We start from the raw sequence: 24,659 nt of genomic DNA on the forward strand, positions 1-24,659 counted from the left end.
TTTAAAAAAAATATATATATATATATATATATTTATATAGATGCGTTGAGGCAGCAAAAGTGCTCAATTGAAATCAAGAGCGAATATATATTTATGAATTAGATAGAACACGGGCGTCTATTACATGGTGTTTCACGTTAAACGATCTTATATATATATATTTTTTTATTTTTGTTGGCAATAAAAGTTGAATAATAAATAATAAAGATATATATACTTATTAGTTATATATACTATTAGTAATTAGTGAACCCCATTTCCATAGACAGTTTATCGGTTAATTTTTATTAATTAATTATCGGTTAATTTTTGACTGCGGAAACATAAGTAGGCCTACATTGAGCACACTTGTGACAACATTTTCCAGGCTAGACGATCTGGAGGTCATTGGTCCGACTCCCACCCCAATTACTTGCACATTTTTGTACACAGTAAAATCCCTATATTCCTTTGTACTGTGTACACAATGAGACATTTTTAATACAATATACGGTGTGGAAAAAATATTATCAGATGACTAAAAAATAGGTAGACCCTAATAATAATTAATATAACTTGAATTTTTCAAAGTTTTTATTAGCCTAAAGTTAAGATTTTTATTTTCGTGCTAAAATTGTAGAAACTTTTTTCACTTTCTAGGGAGTCACCACAGATTATTACATTGTGTAACCTACTTATAATTCTTATAATTATTATAATTAGTATTAAACTACTGAAAAAAAGTTTGCCTGGCTTTTATTAATTAGCAGAATTTCGCCAAAATTGTGTATTTGGCCATTTTAAGGAAAATTCATTTTTGGTCGTGATTCCTGTTACATATTTTGTTATGTACATTTAATACCAGATTTTAAAATTGATGCTTCTACTTTACCCACCTGAACATTAAATCTCATCCTCCGTATATTAATTGACTATGGCTCCGTCCTCCATCAATCGACTGTCTTGATCTTTCCTTGGTAAAGCAAGCTCACCGATGCGTGACAACAAACGTCACACAACTAACAACAACACACCACACACAAACCACACCAAAGATACGAGGCTGGCTACACCTATCTTTTAACCATAAAAATACGTTTAATCAAAAAAGAGGTTTTTGGTGATATTGTATAATAATAATGTAGTAGGGTCAAGGCGTAGTACTCATAGTTTCTAGTTACTGTATTTGGTAAGAACAATATTGTAATAGATAGGCCTAGAATTTGAAGATATTTTATCATTAATTAGGCAGCCTACTACTTACTCCAGCTTGGCTGATCCAATATCATTATCAGATACACACACACAGCAGAATTCATGTGTTAATGTTATTGCGTCACGAAGGCTAGGCTAGGCATGTCGCCTAGCTAGCTACCCTACCTATATATCATATAACCCTATTATAACTAGACAGTTAATTTAAGTATATCAAAGCTTGTGCTTTTCATTTTGTAGAAAATACAGGAGTACTAATTTTTATTTGTGATGTACATACTGTAGGCTAGTTAAGGCTGGTCTCTTGTCGACGTAAACTAATAATTTTTGTCAACATTTGTAGCGTTTCGTACGACTCTAATGACAATGTCTCTTATGCAAAGTTTAAACAATATTAGTGTTTTTATGAAAGTTGAAATTTCATAAAATATGTTTAACTACGTCTGTCTTTTCGACCAGGTTTTCTTATATTTTGTGCGAATTTTTATTTCAATATCCCATAATAGGTATGACACAGATGCGGTGAAAGGGATATAATTTTGTAACAAATACTTAAAAAAACTAGAAAGCCACTCCGAGAGTCAAGCATACCTCCGTCTACTGTAAAATTCTCCTTCATATAAATTCAAAGGCAAAATACTGACAAAATGTCAATGCTGTGCGTATCAGTGGCTGGATCTCAATGGAGATACAAAAAAAAAGCGAAAAGCTAAATCAAAACGATAAAGTAAAACAGCCAGAACAGTTAGCAGAGCAAAACTAGCCCTTCATATATATATATTTTGTGTGTGTGTCTTAATGCTGTGTGTGATTTAAGCTAATTTCACTACTAGCATGTGTATGCGCGTTTTGTGTAAATGATTTGTCACCTTTCAACTAAAAATTGTTTCAGTTGACTTAACGGCAAACAAAAAACGGGTGAATTTGAAAAGAAATAGGTTTTTTAAAACTAATCGTATCAAAAAACCTATACATTAAATCAAATTATGTTTTAAAATTACAAACCACAAATTATAACTCTTGCCTCTTGTACAAAAAAAAAAAAAAAAGAAAAGTTTTTTGGACAAGTAGTTCTCGAGAAAATGCAATTTCAGTTTACTTGTTACTTTTAAGACTGCTCGCTGGCTTTTGAAAATTATATTATAGTACTATATTTTAACACTAGCAGGTCTAAAAATAATACTAAAAAGTGGTCCAGAATTGGGACCGTGGTCCGGATGGCCTCCAAAATTTAATGGAGTGGTCCCTGACCACATATCTTCATTTTCATTTTGGTAAAGATCTTGCAATAACTTTTTGAGTAATCCTGCTAATAAATAGACAGACAGACACACGCGATCGATTACAAATACCTCCTTGGCGCGCGGAGGTAAATAATGTCAACGATTGAGGAATAAAGCATAAGTTTAGGGTGAGAGGTATTCTGCTGGAAATGAAAATACTAAAGGGGAGTTATATTAAACTAGCAATTATACCCACCCCGTAGCGGGTTTCAAATTAGTTTAAAGCCTTCTCAGTACATAACACCCGACGCCAGTATCTCAATACTTACCAACCTCGACCCCACACTTTTTTTTGAAAAACAAGTTCTTCCCAGGACAAATTTTAGCTTCCAAATGAGAGGGGTATACCTAGCTACAGTATGATAGGCCTATGGTTTAAGTATGTTGTAAACGGTGTCATATGGGCGGATAATTAAAATATCTAATTTTGATACTGCAGCCCCCAACCTCCTTTCTTCTTCCTAGTACAATACAATTCCAATTATGTTATACTTCATTAGGCCAGTATTTCCGCCCCTCCTCCTTCCTCTCAACAACACACCCCAGATACTGGGTGATATGTTTAAGACAGTTCCAGTATAAATTATGTTAGCACTTCCAACCCATAATCTGGCCCTCGTGGCAGTTTTTAAATGTAGTTTAAAACATTCCAATTATGTTGTACTTCTATTACTTCCAAATTCCAGTATCTCCACCCTTCCCCTCCCAACAAACCCCCTTCTTAGTGATGTGTTTAAGACGTGTGTTAAGCCATTAATCCCAACCCATAACCCCTCAGTGGCAGTTTTACATTACATTCCCAGTACAGTTTCAGTCATGAGGCCTACAACCCCACCCTAAACTCCCACCCCCTTCCCAGAGATAATTAAAATACTTTAATAATGTCCTACTACAATTCTGGTAAATTTGATAGCCTATTACCCCTAGCGAAATCTGTACCATCCTCTCAAACACCCCCCCCCCCCCCAAAAAAAACTCCCTTCAGTCCCTGAATTTTTTTAATGTAGTTTCAAACCTTCCCAGTACATTTGCGGTCATTTTGATACCCCATATTTATGGTTACTTGCAGAAACAGAAAAAGTGGGCCCCTAACTTGGATCCTAGATGGAGGATGATGTTCAAACAGAGTTTAAAACTTTCCTGGTACAATTGTAGTCATTTTGAATTGGAATACCCAAATAACCGTTGACGGAAAAAAAATATGTAAGGTTATGTGTAGTAACAACAATTTATATAACAAACAAACACACAAACAAATGTACAAACATTTGATATAACTTGTTATCATAAAACCCTACCGTACGATCCTGGGCCCCAGCTGCCAATTATCTTGGCCGATAGAAATTTGAAAACTTTTTTTTTACTTTCAGAAAACATATGCATTGTTGACATTTTGAAAAATTGAAAAATCAAGAATATGGAATACGGAAACTGATCTCCCTCACAAGGATGGGTCATTCTTCAGTAAGTGTCTCATTTCAGGTTTAAAAAAAAACATTTCTTTCTTTTAAGATGTGTAAATCTTGATACCTTTATTAGAGTTTCTTTCTTTGATACACGTATCATAAACACATAGAATTCATTACCTTACCATATTGTTTCAAGCCCAACACAACATATGACTCACAGTCACACATAAACACTCTGAGAGGAGGCAGCCTATATGTTAATACTCTTAAGGTAAGCAAATGAACATGAATTGCATATACAACAATACAGCAACAAGCATATATCTTTATCATATATTTCATATTTTATTCGTATTTATAAATACATGGTTCAAGTATGCTGTCATATCCGTCACATTTAGATAATAAACAAAGCTTCGTGGCTACGCATAGGATTTCGTAACCTCAATAACCAGTTCAGCATTCCCACAAATTATGTAGCCTCAATAAACTACTGGTTGGTCCTCATTTTATGTATTGTCTTAATTGTATGGTATATGAAATAAATGTTTGTTGAATTGAATTTTTTCTGAAAAACACATTTTTGTTCCTACAGTGGGACAACTGATAATGTAATTATAAATAAGAAAAGCAAATATTTAGTAAATTTCTGACTTAATAAATTCAGTCTCCTATCAGAAAAGGCCTAACACAGGTTGTGTGGCAAAGGGCCTAAGGTGGCAACAGACTGGGTGGCAAAAGGTTGGTGATGAAAGGGATGGGTTGTTAATTGGCAGGGTGGCAATTTTATTGGTCTAATTCATATAAAAATAAAAATATGGAAAATCATTGTGAATGAACAATGTTTAAAGTGGAGTTCCACTCAGACTTTCTTAGCTTATATTATGCTTAAGTACAGTATATTTAATTGAAAGTTGTTGCATAAAAAAAAACAGTGAAAATATGGCAATATTTTTCAAAACCTAATTTCTAAAAAATTGGTCAGAAAATAGTGTTTTTTTATACATTACACCTTTTCAGTAACTTTAAGGGGTTATTAGTTTACAATAGTCACAAAACATGTTACACTCGGCGAAGGACGTGTTTTATTCTCCGGTGAACGCATTGGTGTAATGTCTCCCCTTTTAGTAAATTATAGTGTCAAAAATGGTGAATCAATACACACTTTTGTTTAGGCCCAAGTAATATTCAGATAAAAATGTCAGTTTATTAAATATATGGTCATGTCTTTCTCAGATCATGTTACATTTTAGTAATACTGTACAAATGATAACACTGTGAAACATGCAGAATGTCAAAAACAACATCGCGACGATAACAGATTGCCAGCTGCAGCAGCAGTGTAATCATAACAAAATTTCATGTGATCATACTCCAAAATATAATAAAAAAAACCCAGTTGCATCGTAACGGGGGAAAGTGTCTATTTATGCAAAATTGCGCAATGTATATGTGATAAAAATACCAGATTTTTAGTGAAGAAATTATTTTTTTTAGGATTTTTCAATTATACTGTACCCCCTATTTTTCATGTAAAAGAATAGGAAAAGAAAATCGTACTCATTGAAAACAATTTTAAACAAGAGATATTCCACTACAAAAAATGCTGCTCAACTTTTTGACTAATTATTTTAATCATTGTCTTCAGATATAATTTTTATTTTTGTTTAACAATCAATGATAAACATATTGTATAAATATAGTCTGGCCTACTGTACAGAACACAAATATAATCATAAACTAAACTACAATTAGGCCTACATATTCCAGGGTAGGAACATGGACCTATCTAATTTATAGCCTACTACTTAGCTAGGAATATTAAACGATGCAACATTAAAAGTTAATAACATACATACTTTGTATCAATATTAAAATAAAGAAAGAATTATGAAAATCTGACTTGTAGTATTCAAAATACATAGGTCCAAAACATCGCCAAAAATAATAGTTTTTAGCCATGAAGTAAATAAATTGCGCCTTCAGTAGGCAATTGGATGAACTTACGGTTTTTAGTAACATATTTTGTATATCAACATTGTAAAATTCAATCAAATATGATATTACATGTTTATAAAATAAAAAAGTGTTTAGATTCAAGATTCAATTTATTGTCACAAAATATTACATCATGAAATTTGTTTTCCTGAGCTTAGAAACATAGATACTGTAAAATACAATTTAAAACACAATATAAAAACGTAACAACTTAACTAATTATCTTGAAAAATGTACATTATATAGATGACAAGCATATAGGAAAAATAAGTCTCTAAAACGGTTGGTTTTAACTTTGCAGTGCCGAATTCTACCAGATCTATTAAAACTTACAATGCTATTTAGTGGATGAGTCACATCTTTAATTATCCATTCTAATTTATTCAGAGCCGTTTTATCACAAAGATTACCTATACTTTCAATTTCTACGCTAATTATTTTAAATGCTGCTTTAGTTATTTTACATATTTGATTGATGTTTTTCTTAGTTTTAGCAGTTTCATCATCATTAGTTAAAAGCCCTGTTACACACATATCATCAGCAAACTTAACTATATTACAGGAACTATCAAACATCTCAAATTACATGTAATATAAAAAAAAAATATTTAACCTAATATTCAAAGAATTTTAATACATTATTTTCCCGTGTGTTGGACATGCAGTCCTCAGTAAATCGAGACTTCACTTTGTGTTGATTCGCATTAAGTCAACCAATCAAACGGGCGAGAATCCAAACTCGTTCAACCGTGAGCCCTCATAGGCTCTCTTTTCCCATCAGCACCTTGAACCTATCAATTATTCGAGTTTACAAAATACCAAAAATGTCAGCTGTAGATAATAAGCTTTCCGCTTGATATAGCTTCTGAATGAGTAGTCCTCTGGGGATATAGCTGGCTAAAGCCGTGATGCGAAAAATATGAAGTATGAGGGATGACATTTTTAAATAACAGTTGAAATGTATGAAAAAATATAAATTTTCTGAGTGGAGGGAGCTCCACTTTAAAACATAAAAGTACAGACAATATAATATTTAAAGATAATAAAAAAAATAAATTTGTTTTAATTTTTATACAGTAAAAAATTTGGCAAAAAATTATCTTGAGACATTTATTATAAGTAGTTATGAGTAGGTTGACGGATACGAATATTAGATGGGAGGAAAGTGTATTTATTAAAAAGAGGGTGGTCGCTTTGGGAGAGAATACGTTTAACCTATATCATAATTGAAGTTAAGAATTATGTGATGGTGATCTTATCTAATACTGTATATCTTGTCTTTAGAGAGTAAGCTAGCCTCCCAAATGACCAAGACAGAAAGAAATTACACTATGAATGCCCGAGTGACAAATGGCCAGGTGGTAAAAAGCCAGGTGACAACGGTCCAGAATCCTTATCAAGACCGGTCCATGGTTTTTAACTAAAATTTTCAAGCATTAATAATAATGTGGGAGGTTTGCGCAAAATTTACCAATAATTAGTAAGAGAATTAGCCGTTTTACTTTCAAATTCCTCATTCGTTGTTTTCACCAAATTTAGTGACACAGGTTGGTAGTAGCTACATATTTGTTTAAATTGTTGAAAATACTGATAATCATAATTGTCTCACTGTTTTTTTTCTGAATTAACAAGCAACAGGACAATAAACACACTGAGACGCTCACAGCATGATAAATATGTTAAGGGGCAACTGAAGGTTTAAAAATGCTTGCAGACCAATTTGTTGACTTTGTGTCTGTCAAAACAAAAGATTCGTTTGTAAATTCTCTATTTTCAACAGTTGCTGAAAAATAAACAATGTATAATCATATATGTTTTATTTAACAAACTTATTAGGCAAAACGATTAATAAAGTGGGGTTCTGGCATTGTTTGCATATGACTACCTCAAATGAGCCTTTTGTCTAAATTTGTCTAGACTTTTTCCTGTAATTATTAGGGCTCAGTAGAAGTGTAAAATGTAGTCACATATTTGTCTTCATGTAAACCTCTTATTTTATTATTTATTTGATTTTCCATAGGTAAAAATTGAGATATTGTAGAGAATTTTCATAGGCTGTAAAATAGGCGAGTGAGTGGCCGAGCGGCTAAGACAGTGGAACCATAACCAACTCATCATATCCACTGGGTCCTCTTGGAGAACAGTCTTTGACTGAAGAGGCTACCCAGTATAAAGAATAAATAATAATTAAAATAATAATAATAACAATCATATAGCTGTTCTGGCCTTTACAATTGCCATTTAATCTAATATGACCCCTTCCAAAGGTCAGATTTTTGTTGACTTTCTGTGGCACCAAATAAACAAAAAATGTACAAAAACATTTGTACTTAATTATTTCACAATGAAACCTGTACATAATCATTTGCCCTTAATAGCAACAATGAATTGTTAATACATTTAGTTCATCTCTCTACAGGTTGGCATACTGTATTGCTGCATATTCTTATAAGAAGATTACTCAACATTTTATTTCAATTTCATGATGACAAGATGCCCAGTTGCATGATACATTTCAGTATTGAATCATGATCAAATGAAGAACAATCAGTCATGAGTATTCAATACAGATTTGTATTGCTCAGGTCAAACAATAAGAAACATTCTGGTAGTAGAGGCTTGAGGTTTTGGAACGATAGTGTTATAAGAAGGCTTCTCTTTGTTTATATCATTTTACAACATACAGTAGATGGCACAGATATAAGAAATTCACCCCTATTAATCGTTGCTACTGAAGGTGAACCATTTCAGTTAGATTGTACTGTGCGACCGTTGTTTCCAAAAGTTCCAATATTTTGGTTTCGAGGAAATCAAATTATTGCAAAATATAACCCTACTATTGATGGCGTCGAAGAACCTTTCAAATCAAAATTTACGGGTGTATTTGAATCAACAACAAGTGCAAACATTTTTATGTTGACTATCAGGTATGTTGAAGTATCTGATGCCAGTTATACATACAAATGTGCAGCCAAAAATAGTTTTAATGAACTAATATGGTCTGAAGGATCTGAATTAAAAGTGAATGAAATTCCAGATTCTAAATATCCTCTTTGTGAGCCCAGAGATCAAACATTCAATGAAAATTCAAGAAAGTCGCTCACATGTCGCTCAGAGGTAATTGAGCCTCCTGTTACATTGCAATGGTATAAAAACAGTAAACTATTGAACGCAACAACATCATTTACTGGAAATGAAGTGAAAGTTAAATATGATTTTGAAGTGAAATATGAAGATGCAACTGCAGAATTTATGTGTGTACAATCATCAAGTACCATTACAAAATTGAATGGAAATTGTACAATAGGTCCAATATTTGTCAATTACTTGCCAAGGGTTACAATAGAATGTCGTTCTACTAAAACGTACAAAAACAGGTCTGCAATAGTAAAGTACAATGATGTTACTGTGTTAATTTGTATAGCCAAAACTGCTCATGCGTATCCAAATTATAAATGGAAGTTCAGTAAATGGTTAAGTCCAGAAGACTACATCCTTTCACCAGATAATCGATACGTGACATTTACTGCTAAAGAGAAGCATGACAATGTAATGGCTACCTGTACCGTAACAAATAAGCTAGGCTCGGGTTCTGCAAATATAACTATTTATGTGACTGATATTAAGAACTTAACTCCTAGCCCAACTATTATTAACTTTCCACCACAAAAATCACCTGAAGTCCCACCGTCATTAATTGTTGCAATAATTGGAATTTGCACATTATTTATTGTTATTATAATGTCAGGCGTTTTATGCTGCCTAAAGTTTTATATGCATAGGCAATTTATTAATGCACATATCCGCCGGCAAGAGATTTACCAAAGGCACAAACCCTCCATAGGGTGCACAATTGCTCAACCAGAAATATATTTTGAGCCCAAAGATAGTATTTCTCAAAGTACAAACACATCTGATGGAACTAGTTCAACTAAAAGATCAATTGGAATTCAGGTTTTACCCCAAGTAAACTTAGAACTACAAGATATTCATCAGCAGCAAACATTACCTGCACGTTATAGGGGACGACCTTTACCTAAACCGGGCCGACCAAGTTCACCAATAGTAGACTGTGGCTGTTCTTTTGTCTGAAGAATTTTGAATATCTACACTTTAATGTTTAAACTTTTAAAAAACTCTGTTTTCTAATAGTATATCATTCATCATATTATATGTAACATTTTCAAAACATATAATTACCGTAATTGTCTTTGATTGTGTCATAAAGCCTACTTAGGCACTAATTATTTAATTGTAATTTTGTTGCTAGACTAATAAATATTTATGAATGCACTCTATATAGCCACAATTACAGTATTAGTCGAGTCATTCAGCCATGGATCATTTTTAGTGTATTCCAGAACAACTTTTAATTCAAAATGGTGGTATTTATAAAGAAAAAGTATACTGTATCTTTGAAAATTAGACATATACTGTTGTTGATTTTGTTATATTGCTCACAATGTATGTGAATTTGCTGTAATAAATGTTAGAATCATCAACTATATTTTCACATAGTTTAATTGTGAATACTAGGTTTGCTTCGCTCACGTACCATCTAGGTCGTGCCCACAGATGGTTCACGAATACACAGTTATTTCAGCGTGAAGAAAAAATGGCGATTTCAAATGTACGTACTGCAGGACTATAATAGATTGTCGTTTACAGAAACAAATAAATAGACACGATGATTTATGTAGTCAACTAAAATTAGCACCATGGGAATTAGGCCTACTTCCTAAAGAGAAACTTGTCATAAAATACGTCCAAATTTTTTGTTTGTTTTGTATGTAACATTGGGGTTGATGAATGGGGAAGAGGATGGGTACAAAGAGGAACAATTTTTAAATATATGCTTTATCCACTCAGTAAAGAAATATTTTTTTCATGTTTTATATGCCTATTTATAAATAACATTTGCGATTTAATACTTTGTTAAAACTGTCACTGTCATAGGGCCCGTTTACGGACAGCAAGTATCCGGATAACTTGTCATCTTTTGGGGTCATTAATCATGCCTTAACGACCCTTAATGGCTTATTTGAGTACTACCACCTGGGTTATCCGGCCGGACCAGCCTCAGCCCGGCAAATTTGGAGGGTTGGCCAGGGGAGTTGAAGGCGACCTTGCTGGATTAAACAATGTATTTTATGAGATAATTATGCAAATCAGGCTGAAAATAAGGCCATGAGTAGCTGGATAACTAGAAGTCTGTAAATGGTAGGGAGAATTTTGATTTAGCCTTGTCAGGAGAGACCTCTGGCATATCCAGATACTTTAAATGTTCATAAACACAACCTTAGTAAAGTACATGTAACAATACACCACTGCAACTGTCGGTAATAAAGTTTATTTGTATATTGTGCGTTTATATATCTAACAGTAGGGCCTACCCACACTCACAGTAATAAGTTTATTTGTACATGTGTTTATATATCTAACAGTACCCACACTCGTAACAAATTTGCGATTCAAATGGCGACCAAAAATGGTTAATACGTATTTACAGTATTGTCCAAGTATTGCAGTACTACGGTATTTGTGTTAAACCAAATAATTATATTGGAATGTTCCATGAACGTATATTAAATCTGTTTTCATCATTATGATGCTGTACTCGAGCTGTTCAACCGGTTTTCAGCTATTAAAAACAATTATCATAGAAGGAGATGCGAAGCATCCTCGTATTATTGTGTGCGGGTATTTTTCAAGATGAACATCTATTAAACACCCCTATTTGGGGCAAATCGTTGAACCTAAATTTGTTTTAATTGTCAATAACTCAATTTAATTAGTAAACAGGGTTACATCAGGTGGTGAGGGGAGCTTGTTATTTTCTTCTTTTGTGTTGGGTGCAACTTAACATGCAACAACTGCATATCACATATTGTTTTAGGCTTCTGGTATTTATTTATTCGTTATCAGCAGTTGGGCGTCCTTTAAAACAAAATTGTCAATTTTTATAAAAAGACAAATATTAAGCTCTCCAAATATTTGTTCCATATTTTCGCAAAACTGACATAATGATAAATGTATCTGTACTGTCTGTGAAGTTGGTTAACAGTTCTAGTTTCAAATTCAAATGGACAGTCAAACATGTTTGAAAAATGGATTTTGCTATGTAATGACTGTCTAATTGAATATTAGCCTTGACCTGTCAACGTTCAATGCAATTATGTTGAATAACTAGTATCAAAATATTTTGTACATTTTATCAATAGCCTTCATCTCTTCTATTTTCCACCCTATTTTTGTGACATTTGTGCATTTACGCCCTCTACAGCAACACTGAGAACACTTTGCAAGTATATTCTTGGGTGGTCTGGTCAGTGTCCCCTGCATTAACTCCAGATGGATACATCAGTCAGCAGTCTATTAGGCCATTGCTTCCCAAAAGAATCCATGGAATAAAGTTATAGTTATCAATTCTCATGTTCGCCTTCTTGTGATCCATGGTAAACTTCAGGCAACATAATTGTGCAAAGATTCTAATGCAAGTGACTCAAATAAAATGCTACACAACCAAGCTCATCTGGCCTATGCAAATTATCTCATGCATAACCAAGCTCATCTGGCCTATGCAAATTATCTCATGCATAACCATTATCTTGTTACACAGAAGTTCTAGTTTATTCTAACCCTGAATAACATGATAAATAGATGGCAACTTAGATAAATCATGATCAGGCGGTAAGTATGGTCACTGAGACTTATTTTTCCACGGTACGGTATTCTTTCTCGAGTTTCTATCTCATGCACGCCGCTCCTGCCAAACACAAGCTAGATGAACTTGTGATGCAGATATAATGTATGATCGAGTTTTACAGTTAAAAATGGTATTTTGATCACAAATATGTTTGGTAAGTAATGTCTAAAAAATCCAATTACTGTAGTTGCAAATCACAAAACTTACAGCATCATTTCGAGGTTTTACAATATACTAATGATCATTGGTTTGGTCCAAATAAAATGTGACGTTTCGGCGCAAAGTAGGTCAAACCCTCACAGCATAGTGGGCTAAAACGTGCTGGTCCAAATTGTCCAAATCATTTTGGTGGACTGCATGAAAAGTTTACAAAATAAAAAATTGCATATAAAATTACATTTTTAGTAGTTTATTTTATATATTGTATAAACATTAGAAATATCAATTAAACATTTAAACACATTTTAAAAATTTGATAAATACCACAAAAATATATATAAAAGTTGCCAAGTCGTCCAGGATTCCACTACTTTCGTCTCACTCAATAAACACTGGAGTGGTCTCAAGAAAATCCCACTCGCAAACCAATTTTAGTAGAAGCAAATAAACGAATAACCCTTCTCATTGTCATTGCATATTTGGGTGTTAACGCCAGTCCAACATTAATCCAAGATAAAAGTAGATAATATATCTAAAAATCTCTCCTGATATATAGGTGTAGTTTACTCGGACAACAATTTTGTTTGAAGTGTAATCTCATATTTCTCCAATATATCACCTTTCAAATTCAAACATAGGCTTCCTCCGATACATGTATTTGGCTAAAAAAGAAAGAAAAAAAGTTTGTCAAAAGCATTTAACAATCATCAATAATCTAAACATACTCTGACATTCTTAAGATTGGTCTTCCAAGAAAAATGTAAGCACACTTTTGCAAGTTTCTCAGTGTCATGTGTAGGACCAAAAGTATAATACTTGACTTTTATATTTCTATTTTCTCATAAATTTACTATTATCAAGCTCATTTCATCTCTTTATCGACCTGTTTTTCTTATACTGATTTTTCTTTATATTTTGATGATAAATGAAGAATATGTCAAAATAATCTAATTCCTTGGCAAAATAAATATTATTGTCTAATAACTGTGTCAATGACATGCATGTATAGCACTATTTGGTGGCAGATGTTTACAAACTAACCCAGTAGAGGAAAGGAAAACAAGATGCACATTCTACATAAGTAACACACTAGTGCAAGTGCATGAGTGGCATTGTTTTTATCTTTTCTAAAAGTGCGAAGGCATATAGTTTACAATTTTTATGAATGTTTTTGTACTTTTATTAAAGTCATAGCTTGTCAAAATATTTAAGTTCACATTTTTTTGTCTCATCAGCGACAATCAACGTTGAATGACTCAGTGCTTGATTTTTGCACTATTTGTACTGTTGCAAGGAGTTAATAATAATAGTTATAGTTAATATAACTGCCACACCGATCTGAGCGAGATTGTCAGATAAGGAATTTGGTCAAAATAGTGCTCAAACTGTGTCTACAACCGGTCAGAAGTTATTATACGTCAGCTAGACCATGAGTTTTTATAACATGTAGCCATAGTATACAGGCACAACACCGGTAAAAAGCAAGCACCCAACATCTTGGCCTCCTAGCTAGGCCAAGATATTGTACTCATATAAGAGTATCCTCGATTTATTTGTAACTTAACTATGGCCATAACTTAACTATGGCCATTATTTTATGTTTTCTGTAACACACACTTCCAACATCCTTCATGTTTATATTATTTTCGTAAAACTATGGTATAGTCAATTTTGAGGGACTATACCATAGTTGGCTTGAGTGGTTAATTATGTTGGAGGGACAGAAATTGTCCTCAAATTTTCCCATAAATAATTTTCCATGATGCCACGATTTTTATGCCCATTTCTGTGGAGGTAATGGTCATTGGTAAAGTAAAATTGTTGTTGGTTAAAATCAACATGACCAGTTCTTGTAAATGAGCTTGATGTGTTTTTCCTTGAATTTGTTTGTAATTTAAAATTCATTGAAATCTAAGGTAGCCACCATAACAGTCTTATTAGGTAAATTTTACTGTAGCGAATTAATAAGTTACAACTTACATTATGACCTCTGGGTGGTGTCCATGTAAATGTAATGGTCTTTGTTTGTCCAGCCTCTACCATCCCCCTCTGTAAATCTATTTGGAAGCCTTTTGGTATTGCATTCAGTGGATCAAAATAAAATTCACCATTCTGGTACAAGTAAAAAACATATGCATTGCTATAGTAATACCATTAGTGCATTTCATTACATAATCAATTTCCAGCATTGTATTTAAATAGAACAAATACAAATAAAAATAAATTCAATTTAATATCATTCTTGCATACTATAGTATAAAAAGCTTATACAGTACAGTAATACCTTTTTCTGACTGAATGAGTTGTTACGGATACAGCCAACTTGGATATCTCGCTTTGCTGGTATGATTACATCTCCCTTGGAAATTGCATAAAACGTCAACAGCAAAGGAATTACAGGAACATCTGGATTCTTCAGTTTTTCTAAAATTAAAGATCTGAAACTTAATATCTTTTTCTATATTCAGCTTGTTTAAAAAAAGTAAAACTAAAGCTTGCAAACCCTTCAGGGCGTGTGCACAGATATTCCTGAAGCTTCTGCGTAAAAAAAACCTGAAAAACATTCAAATGTATGCTAGGCTATGTTTCAAATTTTGGCCAGCAACCCATAGTTTGGGGAACAACTATTTACCTGTCAAAGTTACATAGAAGTACAATATAATACAAAGAAAATGATATAATATTAAGCATTGTAAAGGCTAAAAGTTTCATAGAAACGTATATTATGATCCTGAAATCAACAATTATAACTGCACATGAAAAAAACCTTATAGGGTAAAAAATGATAAATAGTTTACTTAAAATTGGATATAAAATTCATGGAAAAAAAGATTATTGTTGGGAACGAGAACTGGGTGAATATAAGAATTAATAAGTTACTACTGAATTATTTGATTACGACATTTGGTACAAAAAAAAATGTTTGCAGAGGCAGAAAATTTGATTGCACTAAATTAGTTTTAGTTGGTAAACATATATTTATTTTCAAAAAACATTTCAACTTTTATCTTTCGTAAAATAAATAACATGTAATAGAATATTAATTTTGCATAACCTTTTTAGAAGAAAAATAATATTTCTTACCATCACTTATTTCTTCAGATTTTAATACTGCAGTAAATGATTCCATTCCAGAATAAATGTCATCTCCCCCAACAACGTACATGGTGTGTGGGTTAGCACAACCTTTCAAGTAGATTTTATGATCTTCATTCTTATTACATAGTTCAATTTGTGCACAGTCAAAGAAGAAATTACTTGTATGGTCAGGAAAGAAGGTTACAAAAATGTCTTGTGTTGCACCTACAAAATACAATTAATATTAGGAAGTAGCAAAATACAGTAAACATTAGGTAATTTTCATAAAAGAAACCAATAATAAAATGTCAAGGCAGTTTTGGCTGGCTAACAGCTAAACTTCATCTGTTATGTTTGCTAAGATGACCATTGCGATCCTTTGCAGTTGTTGTTGTCTGTGTGTTCTTTTAACGTAAACGTCTTTATTACAGTATTTGTTTATTTTAAAAACATTACCTATTACTACTTTGAAATCAGATAAAGTTGTCCGTTCTTTAGTAAATGATGAACCTTCAGGTCATTGTTTGATGGGAAAATAAATAAATATAAATAAAATTTAGAGTCAAGTGGCCGAGCAAACCATAGCTATACAATCAGCACAGTTTCAAGTCAATCTTTGATTATTGTGCTGGTGGTCAGAATTCGAAGTCTTGACCTGCTTCTTGGATAAGACCTTAAAACTGGAGGTCCAGTGAACACATCTGGCTTGTATGCACTTTATAGAAGCCATTTTATGTTTCAGAAGAATAGGCAGTTGCCAGATTCATTTCTACAGCTTTTAACTTTCAATGGAAAGCATTTGTCTGGGATAAGCATGGGTAAAAAATGGGACTGAATTTTTTGCCTCTTTATGGGTTATTTTGAGCAGAATGTGTTACAAGAATTTATGGAAAAGAAACTGGAATTCTTCAAATGATATATTGATGACTGTGTTGGTTTTATGTCAAGAACATCAAATTATTATATGAGAGATATGGCAAAAAGTTGATTTTTATATAATGGCGGCACAAATTTACATAAAAAATATATATGGGACACTCTATGCAATACAGTAGAAAATCACAAATGTATGTAATTGAATATGTGCATCGTTTCCTTTCACAAACCTGGTTTTAATGTTCCTGCAGATGGTACACAGTCAAATACATTTCTGCCACTGCAGTTAGAACTACCCATCACTTTTCCGATACTATTGTCTCCATCAACAAAATATGGAAGTTGCTGCTTCATATTATCGTGAAATTCATGTGAAAGGTTGCTCAACAATCTTATACAATAATCTACAGACAGTGTAGATTTGTTTTCCATCTGCAATTAAAATTCGCTTGTAATTAAATCTTAAATCTATTCAATATTGGCATTCAGTTTGTCCAATTGATGCTGCAAAGCAGTTAAGGGCATTAACTTGCTTTGACCTCCCAGCAGTCATTGTTTGTCAAAAAGGAGTCATTTTCATTTTTAAAGTATCAAAAAGTAGCAAATGCTGGATGCGAATTTGTGTTTTATTTGGCTAAAATTCCATGTATAATAGGCCTACAATGCATAAAAAAACAAGGACAATATAAAACTAGATTTGAACTCGTCACTATGGAGTTAGGTTATCCGCCGCACAAACACCACATGCACGTCATACATTAGAATATTGCGCACAGAAAAACGATTATGCCATTGTGACCTGAAGAAAATAAATGTTAGTGTGCCCTTTCTATTTTGTGTCTAAAGTATATATACAGTATACTATATATACAGTATACACTATATACTGTATACATACTACATACAGTGCAGAATAGGTGAAAATAATGGGACCCGCCTTTTATTACAATTTTTAGCATGATGACGTCATCAAAATGAAACACATAGATAGCAATTTTGGAAGGGAATTATCTGAGCAACAACATATTATCGTGTTGAAGAAATATGGATACGTAGAATTTGGATATTCGCTCTTTTAAATGTCATAAACTATGACGCAAAATATTAATATACAACTTTTATAATTCAACTGGTCATATGATGACACCAAAACATCCGGTACATGAATTCGTATCTACAATTCAACAGCTCCAGAAAACTTTTTAATCATGAGCTATAACATATTGAAATTTACTGTAATGATGATAATAAGTGACTCAAGTTATTCATGAATTTGAACATGACATCATCAAAATTTTTAAAATGATAAATCATGTGAAAGATAATTGATTGACCTAGACAATATCAAAATCTGATTATATTCGATGACGTCACAATGTCCAGTTAGCCATATTGATGCATGATCCGATATTTACAACTCATCAACTTTCAGAATACGTCCCGTTTAGTTTTGAAACTATGACTGTTTAAAGAAAGGCATAATTTTAACCAGTTTTTGAACATTTTCATCAAAAACGACGTGCTCGTATGACATGATTTTAAGCCGAAATGGTAAAATTAAGAGGCTGGAAAAACATAAATCACACGGATAAAATATGTTTTTCACCACACACGCACAAATTTGCTTAAAATGACAAGAAATGCGTAGAAAGTTGATTAGAAATTGTACTTTTAATTTGTAAACTTTCACGTGAATGACAATATGTTGAGAAAGTTACAAAAATGTTATGTTTGCAAGTTTTAGAGATACGAGAGACACAAAAACTACAGAAAACGAAAAAAATTGTACCTTAAAAGATTCAGTTAAATTCTCTCCAACAATCACATATCCAAAGTTCAACAAGTCATCCTCTAGTGAAGTACTGACCAGTGGCTGCATACCTTGACCGTTTAATGACACACACAATGTTGATGTAACACATTTTATATTTAGCACTTCAACAAACTGCATGAAATGTGAAAAAACAAAACTTTTAAACTATTAAGAAATATACTGTATTTTGCAATTTTAAATCTTTCTTGATATATTACAAATATTACTATATATAAAACACTATATATATAACCCTATTATTGATAGATTTATTAAACTGAAAGGCATAAATAATATGGGACCAATTATGTCGAATGAGCAACTAAACAGTATAAAACAACTGTGTGCATGAATGAAATCAATCAATCCGTGTGTGAACGGCATGGCCAGATATTCTTATGAATATATGCACATTTAATAAGCTAAAGCAAGATTGGGTAAATTTTCAACAGTGCTTCATTTTAATTGTTTAGTTCAGTAACATTTTTTTTTTTTAAATAAAAAGACATTTTGTGAAAAAGGATAATGTGAACTTACCACTTTGGCTATTTTTGGAGAAAATGCAATAAGTAATGTGTGGGTGGCATTTGGTGGAAGGGACCTTATTGCATTTAACAACTGGAATGGTCCACAGGTATCAAGTACACTACTTGTTAACTGGTGAAATAAATTAAGGAATAGTTTACAGGAATTCTGCTTAACCAGTTAAAACCAACCACAGGCATATACGTGGTTGAGACTGGCATTGGGACCACAAACAATCAGGTTTATTTCAACAAATAACAAACTGAACCTAACCCTCTAAATATCCTATCTTATAAGCTATCCATAAAGTGAATAATAATTGCTCTCAATAGAACAACTAATACTGGAAAAACAGGTTGGACAGGGTGTACTGCGTCATGTCCAAAGGTGTCACCATCATCGTTCAACAGGTTAGACAGGGTGTACTGCGTCATGTTGAAAGGTGTCACCATCATCGTTCAACAGGTTAGACAGGGTGTACTGCGTCATGTCGAAAGGTGTCACCATCATCGTCCAACAGGTTAGACAGGGTGTACTGCGTCATGTCCAAAGGTATCACCATCATCGTCCGATCCTTCACTTAGTACTTTCGTGAAGTTAGTGTACTAGGAGGAAGCATTGTGCTTGGAAATGTAAAGCATTCAGATTAAAAACACTTTACGATGTGTTCATTAACTGGGTTACACCTTGTACAATTACAGTTATGAGTGTTAAATTAACTGGGTTACACCTTGTACAATTACAGTTATGAGTGTTAAATTAACTGGGTTACACCTTGTACAATTACAGTTATGAGTGTTAAATTAACTGGGTTACACCTTGTACAATTACAGTTATGAGTGTTAAATTAACTGGGTTACACCTTGTACAATTACAGTTATGAGTGTTAAATTAACTGGGTTACACCTTGTACAATTACAGTTATGAGTGTTAAATTAACTGGGTTACACCTTGTACAATTACAGTTATGAGTGTTAAATTAACTGGGTTACACCTTGTACAATTACAGTTATGAGTGTTAAATTAACTGGGTTACACCTTGTACAATTACAGTTATGAGTGTTAAATTAACTGGGTTACACCTTGTACAATTACAGTTATGAGTGTTAAACTAACTGGGTTACACCTTGTACAATTACAGTTATGAGTGTTAAACTAACTGGGTTACACCTTGTACAATTACAGTTATGAGTGTTAAATTAACTGGGTTACACCTTGTACAATTACAGTTATGAGTGTTAAACTAACTGGGTTACACCTTGTACAATTACAGTTATGAGTGTTAAACTAACTGGGTTACACCTTGTACAATTACAGTTATGAGTGTTAAATTAACTGGGTTACACCTTGTACAATTACAGTTATGAGTGTTAAATTAACTGGGTTACACCTTGTACAATTACAGTTATGAGTGTTAAACTAACTGGGTTACACCTTGTACAATTACAGTTATGAGTGTAAAACTTATTAAGGTCAGTGTAAAGGTACAGTAGATAACAAACTTTCAAAACTAGTTTTCGAAAGTTGACTGTATTTGTGACTAGATGGGACAGTGGGATCTGTTAGTGAAACTTGTCACACTGGGTCCGAATGGATGCGAATAAACCAGACACACGAATGCATGAGTTGAGTTGTGCTGTTGTAAGAGCGTGATGACAATAGGTGAGATAAAACCTGCATCTGGATCCAAATAGAGTAAACTTATCTTCCAATTCTTAAATAGCCTTAATTCTCGATGATTGGATTTTCAGTCGGCCTATATCAATAGAGTTCCTGCTTTAGAAATAGGTCATTACCAAGTGCCTGGAATCCAGATGCTCCGTCAGCACGAATATTGCATGGGGAGGCCATCAAGGGGATGGCATGTCAAGAAAACATGCAACTGTGAATGACACCACCACTTATGTCTTATCGTTTGTGGATATTATACGGTATATTCCAATATATACTGTATATTTTGTAACCCATTTCTGCAGCCTTCAAAACATGTTTTGACCCATGGCACGAGGTAACATGTTGCTTTGACCCATGGCACGAGGTAACATGTTGCTTTGACCCATGGCACGAGGTAACATGTTGCTTTGACCCATGGCACGAGGTAACATGTTGCTTTGACCCATGGCACGAGGTAACATGTTGCTTTGATGTGCTTAGCAGAATATAACAGAGGAAAAGGAAAGGAAGTTGGATCACCGCAAATTATAAATCAATCTCAAATGGAATTAAGGCAGAATTTAGGTGAACTCTCTTCAAAACAAATTAACATCAAGAATAGTCCATAAGAGTTTTAGTTTAGATAGGTAAGTTTTAGACGGTGTGTTTGCTTTTTGACCCTATGTCTTCAATGAGTCCAAGCAGTTTTTGTGTTGATGGTCTCAGAAGGTTGGCGAACTGTTTCAATATGTATTTACTTTAATGTGAAAAAGTGAGTTTAAACAGTCTATAATGATGTCCTTGTGTACTGTACATCTGCTTACATTACATTTCATTTGAAAGAGGACCTCCTTTGCTACAAATATGTTTCATACAAGGCTGTTAAGCAAGAAACTTTAACAACTTTTTCATATGAATATGAATGGGTCACATGATGTTGTACTCTTTCAAGTACATTTATGTCCTTTTGAAGTTACGGATTCCATACCTGAACACAAAATTCAAGGTGAGAGCATACATTGTTTGTATGTAACATTACAGTCTATATCAATGTGTATAAGAGTCCTCTTGATACTTCATAAACAGTTCATGCCTCAGTGAGATATATTCTGGCACAATGTTGGCTAGGTTTGCAGTCATTAATGATTAATACTTCTAAATCTTTATTTTCTCAACTGCTTCTAATTCGTTAATTTGGTATTTACAATGAACATTTGAGTGATCAAAGTGCATTTATTTTTATTAAAAGCCAACATCCAGTCTACAATTCAACAAGAAAAGAACTATAATTTTAAAAAAAAGATAACACAAAGTCTGCAGGGTTACTTGTCTCCATTATGAATTACTTGCTCGATTGGGGTTTTGGTAATCATTTCGACTTTTATTTATCGACATAATAAATGAAATCAAAATTACGATGTTTTTCATTAGGTTTATCATGATGGATATTGAGAAAGCAAAAAATCCTCAATAGTGGAGTGTGCGTACGATTACGTCGCACAGACTTACAAATGACGTTTTGGGTAAAACAACAACATTTTTAACAATACAATAGAAGTGTGGTTACAGATCTTGAGTACCTGTACATGTATAGTTTGCAAATTAGACTCCTGTGGTCTATATTGCTCAAAGAGAAATTAATTTAAATTATATTATATTTATTCCAGAACAATACAATTTACAAACAATAAAATAACAAACATACTGTGGGATTCCAACAGCAAACTCGGTCACTTTCAATGGCACATCCCAGCCAGGAATGACACAAAGTTTTACAATTTAAAATAAGTAAAATAGATTGGTAAAAACCATAAATCTATTACTTCATATTCATTAACATTGATATCAATACATATATATATAAACAAGTATAAACACAAGTTTTTTTGCAGAGTGCTAAAAACTTTGTATTCATATTATATTTTGAGATGAGCAAACAAGAAGCATCAACAGGCTTGGAAATGTTTCAATTGTGAAAAAAAAAAATACATTGAAGAAAGGATACATCCTGTACAATATGTGAAATGTTCTGAATTGTGATAGATTTGATGATCCGTTGACCAATAGAGACATCATCAAAGTCCAGTATGGTTTGACCGTTATTTGATATCACAACAATAGGCGGCTTAATAGTTGGACAATGCACTTCCAAATACAAGGTATTGTGAACACTAAAAGATAACAAAATAAAAGAAGGTTCTATATTGTTTCTATTTGTTTTGAAAGTCCCTGTAAAAGCTGATCAAAAATAAAAAAATCACTAAAACTAACAAACAAATGACAATTTAAGATAATGCATTTCCTCTGGTATTATTTGCCCATGATCACACATAACTCTGATAATAATCAACTAGAATTTAATTTGTCACTTTGACGAATTATAGGTGATCATTTTATAATTTTACTGACATTAAATTAAAAAAAAACATCCACATACGTTAAATATGATCGCAAACATGTTGTTGGTGTTTCTACGGTAAAGTACATTACTGTAGCTGGAGGTTTTAATACATAAGTGATGGATTGTAGCTGGAGGTTTTAATACATAAGTGATGGATTGTTCTACATTAACAGTTGTTAAAACATTAGCTGGCATAACAAACATAAAGAAAACCTGTGACTAGTAACCGGTTTGTGACATGGTTGTGGAAATAAGCTTTTTGTTATGCAAATTGTGTAAACTTTCTTGATCTTTCTTTTTTTGTTAAAGGGCTTGATAATACTGATAGATCAATCTGGTAGGTGTGTTAAAGGGCTTGATAATACTGATAGATCAATCTGGTAGGTGTTTTAAAGGGCTTGATAATACTGATAGATCAATCTGGTAGGTGTTTTAAAGGGCTTGATAATACTGATAGATCAATCTGGTAGGTGTTTTAAAGGGCTTGATAATACTGATAGATCAATCTGGTAGGTGTTTTAAAGGGCTTGATAATACTGATAGATCAATCTGGTAGGTGTTTTAAAGGGCTTGATAATACTGATAGATCAATCTGGTAGGTGTTTAATAAAGGGCTTGATAATACTGATCAATCTGGTAGGTGTTTTCAAGTTACAAACATAATAAAAAAAGGGAAAATGCAATACCTGTATGGTAATGTAGCAGGATAAGCAGGTGTCCCAGTGGCGACAAAGCAAGGTATTGAATAACTGCTAAATGAATTGATGAACTGACGATACAATGACGTCCTTGCCAAAGAATAATCATTAGAGCTGATTCAATGAAAAAAAAAAAACCTTTTGGAGTTGCATTAACCAATTCAAATACAACTATTTTTACATTCAACATTTAGAAAAGGTTAATATATATTTGTTACACGAATAGAAATACTCTATTCTATTCTATTTAGGTTTTTATATGGCGCCCTACAAAGAACAGAGCGCCTAACAATACTTAGTAATTTATTAAAAAGAAAAGTTTTAAGTTGACGTTTAAATAGAGGTGCCGAATTCGCTACTCTTAAATCGACAGGCAGCGCGTTCCAGATCCGCGGAGCGGCGACAGAAAAAGCATTGTCACCAGCTTTCCGATTAGATCGTGGAACGAAAAGTCGGGTGGGATCATTAGAGGAGCGAAGTCGACACCTGTAATTAAATGAAAGCTGGTCACGGTTAAACTTAATTAAATCAAAATTGTACAAAGGAACAACAGAGTAAATACATTTATAAACAAAAACAATAACTTTGTACAAAATCCTTTTTTTTATATGAAGCCAATGGAGATCTTTCAATAAAACATCCGAGGGCTGATCCCGTCCACACACAAAGACCAGCTGCGCCGCCTTGTTCTGCAATCGCTGTAATTGTTTAAGATCAACTTCGCGGGCATCAAGCAAGAGCGAGTTAGCATAGTCAAGGCGGGACAGGATCAGTCCCCTGACGGCATTGTGGCAAGCATCCTTAGTAATAAATTTACGTATGCGCCACAAGTTACGAAGTTGGTAATTCAATGACTCTAAACCGTC

General features: G+C 33.1%; 2 protein-coding genes across 7 annotated transcripts in view; one reads left to right on the forward strand and one right to left on the reverse strand.

Annotated features, from left to right (window-relative positions):
- Positions 1-1,011: 1,011 nt before the first annotated feature.
- LOC140044950 (uncharacterized) lies at positions 1,012-11,666 on the forward strand. Of its 5 annotated transcripts, none has more exons than XM_072089664.1 (5): positions 1,012-1,168; positions 3,547-3,680; positions 3,848-3,941; positions 7,169-7,431; positions 8,304-11,666. In XM_072089664.1, the coding sequence occupies exon 5, from the start codon at positions 8,438-8,440 to the stop codon at positions 9,974-9,976; it is 1,539 nt and encodes a 512-aa protein (XP_071945765.1). In that variant the 5' UTR covers positions 1,012-1,168; positions 3,547-3,680; positions 3,848-3,941; positions 7,169-7,431; positions 8,304-8,437; the 3' UTR covers positions 9,977-11,666. The 5 variants fall into 5 exon arrangements, with proteins under 5 accessions (XP_071945765.1, XP_071945768.1, XP_071945767.1 ...); XM_072089667.1 differs by having other exon boundaries at positions 7,169-7,364; positions 7,517-11,666; XM_072089666.1 differs by having other exon boundaries at positions 7,171-11,666.
- Positions 11,667-13,028: 1,362 nt separating this feature from the next.
- The window catches only part of LOC140044949 (cilia- and flagella-associated protein 74-like), a 40,982-nt gene continuing 29,351 nt past the window's right edge, over positions 13,029-24,659 (reverse strand). For both annotated transcript variants that reach the window (XM_072089663.1, XM_072089662.1), the window contains exons 25-33: positions 23,782-23,907; positions 22,700-22,865; positions 19,054-19,173; positions 18,493-18,648; positions 16,934-17,135; positions 15,834-16,052; positions 15,034-15,173; positions 14,730-14,861; positions 13,029-13,411 (exon numbers count right to left, since the gene is read on the reverse strand). In XM_072089663.1, coding sequence (XP_071945764.1) covers positions 13,313-13,411; positions 14,730-14,861; positions 15,034-15,173; positions 15,834-16,052; positions 16,934-17,135; positions 18,493-18,648; positions 19,054-19,173; positions 22,700-22,865; positions 23,782-23,907 — 1,360 coding nt within the window. In that variant the 3' untranslated portion in view covers positions 13,029-13,312. The remainder of the gene's footprint in view (positions 13,412-14,729; positions 14,862-15,033; positions 15,174-15,833; positions 16,053-16,933; positions 17,136-18,492; positions 18,649-19,053; positions 19,174-22,699; positions 22,866-23,781; positions 23,908-24,659) is intronic.

This window comes from Antedon mediterranea, chromosome 3, assembly GCF_964355755.1.
Source record: "Antedon mediterranea chromosome 3, ecAntMedi1.1, whole genome shotgun sequence".
NCBI lineage: Eukaryota > Metazoa > Echinodermata > Crinoidea > Comatulida > Antedonidae > Antedon > Antedon mediterranea.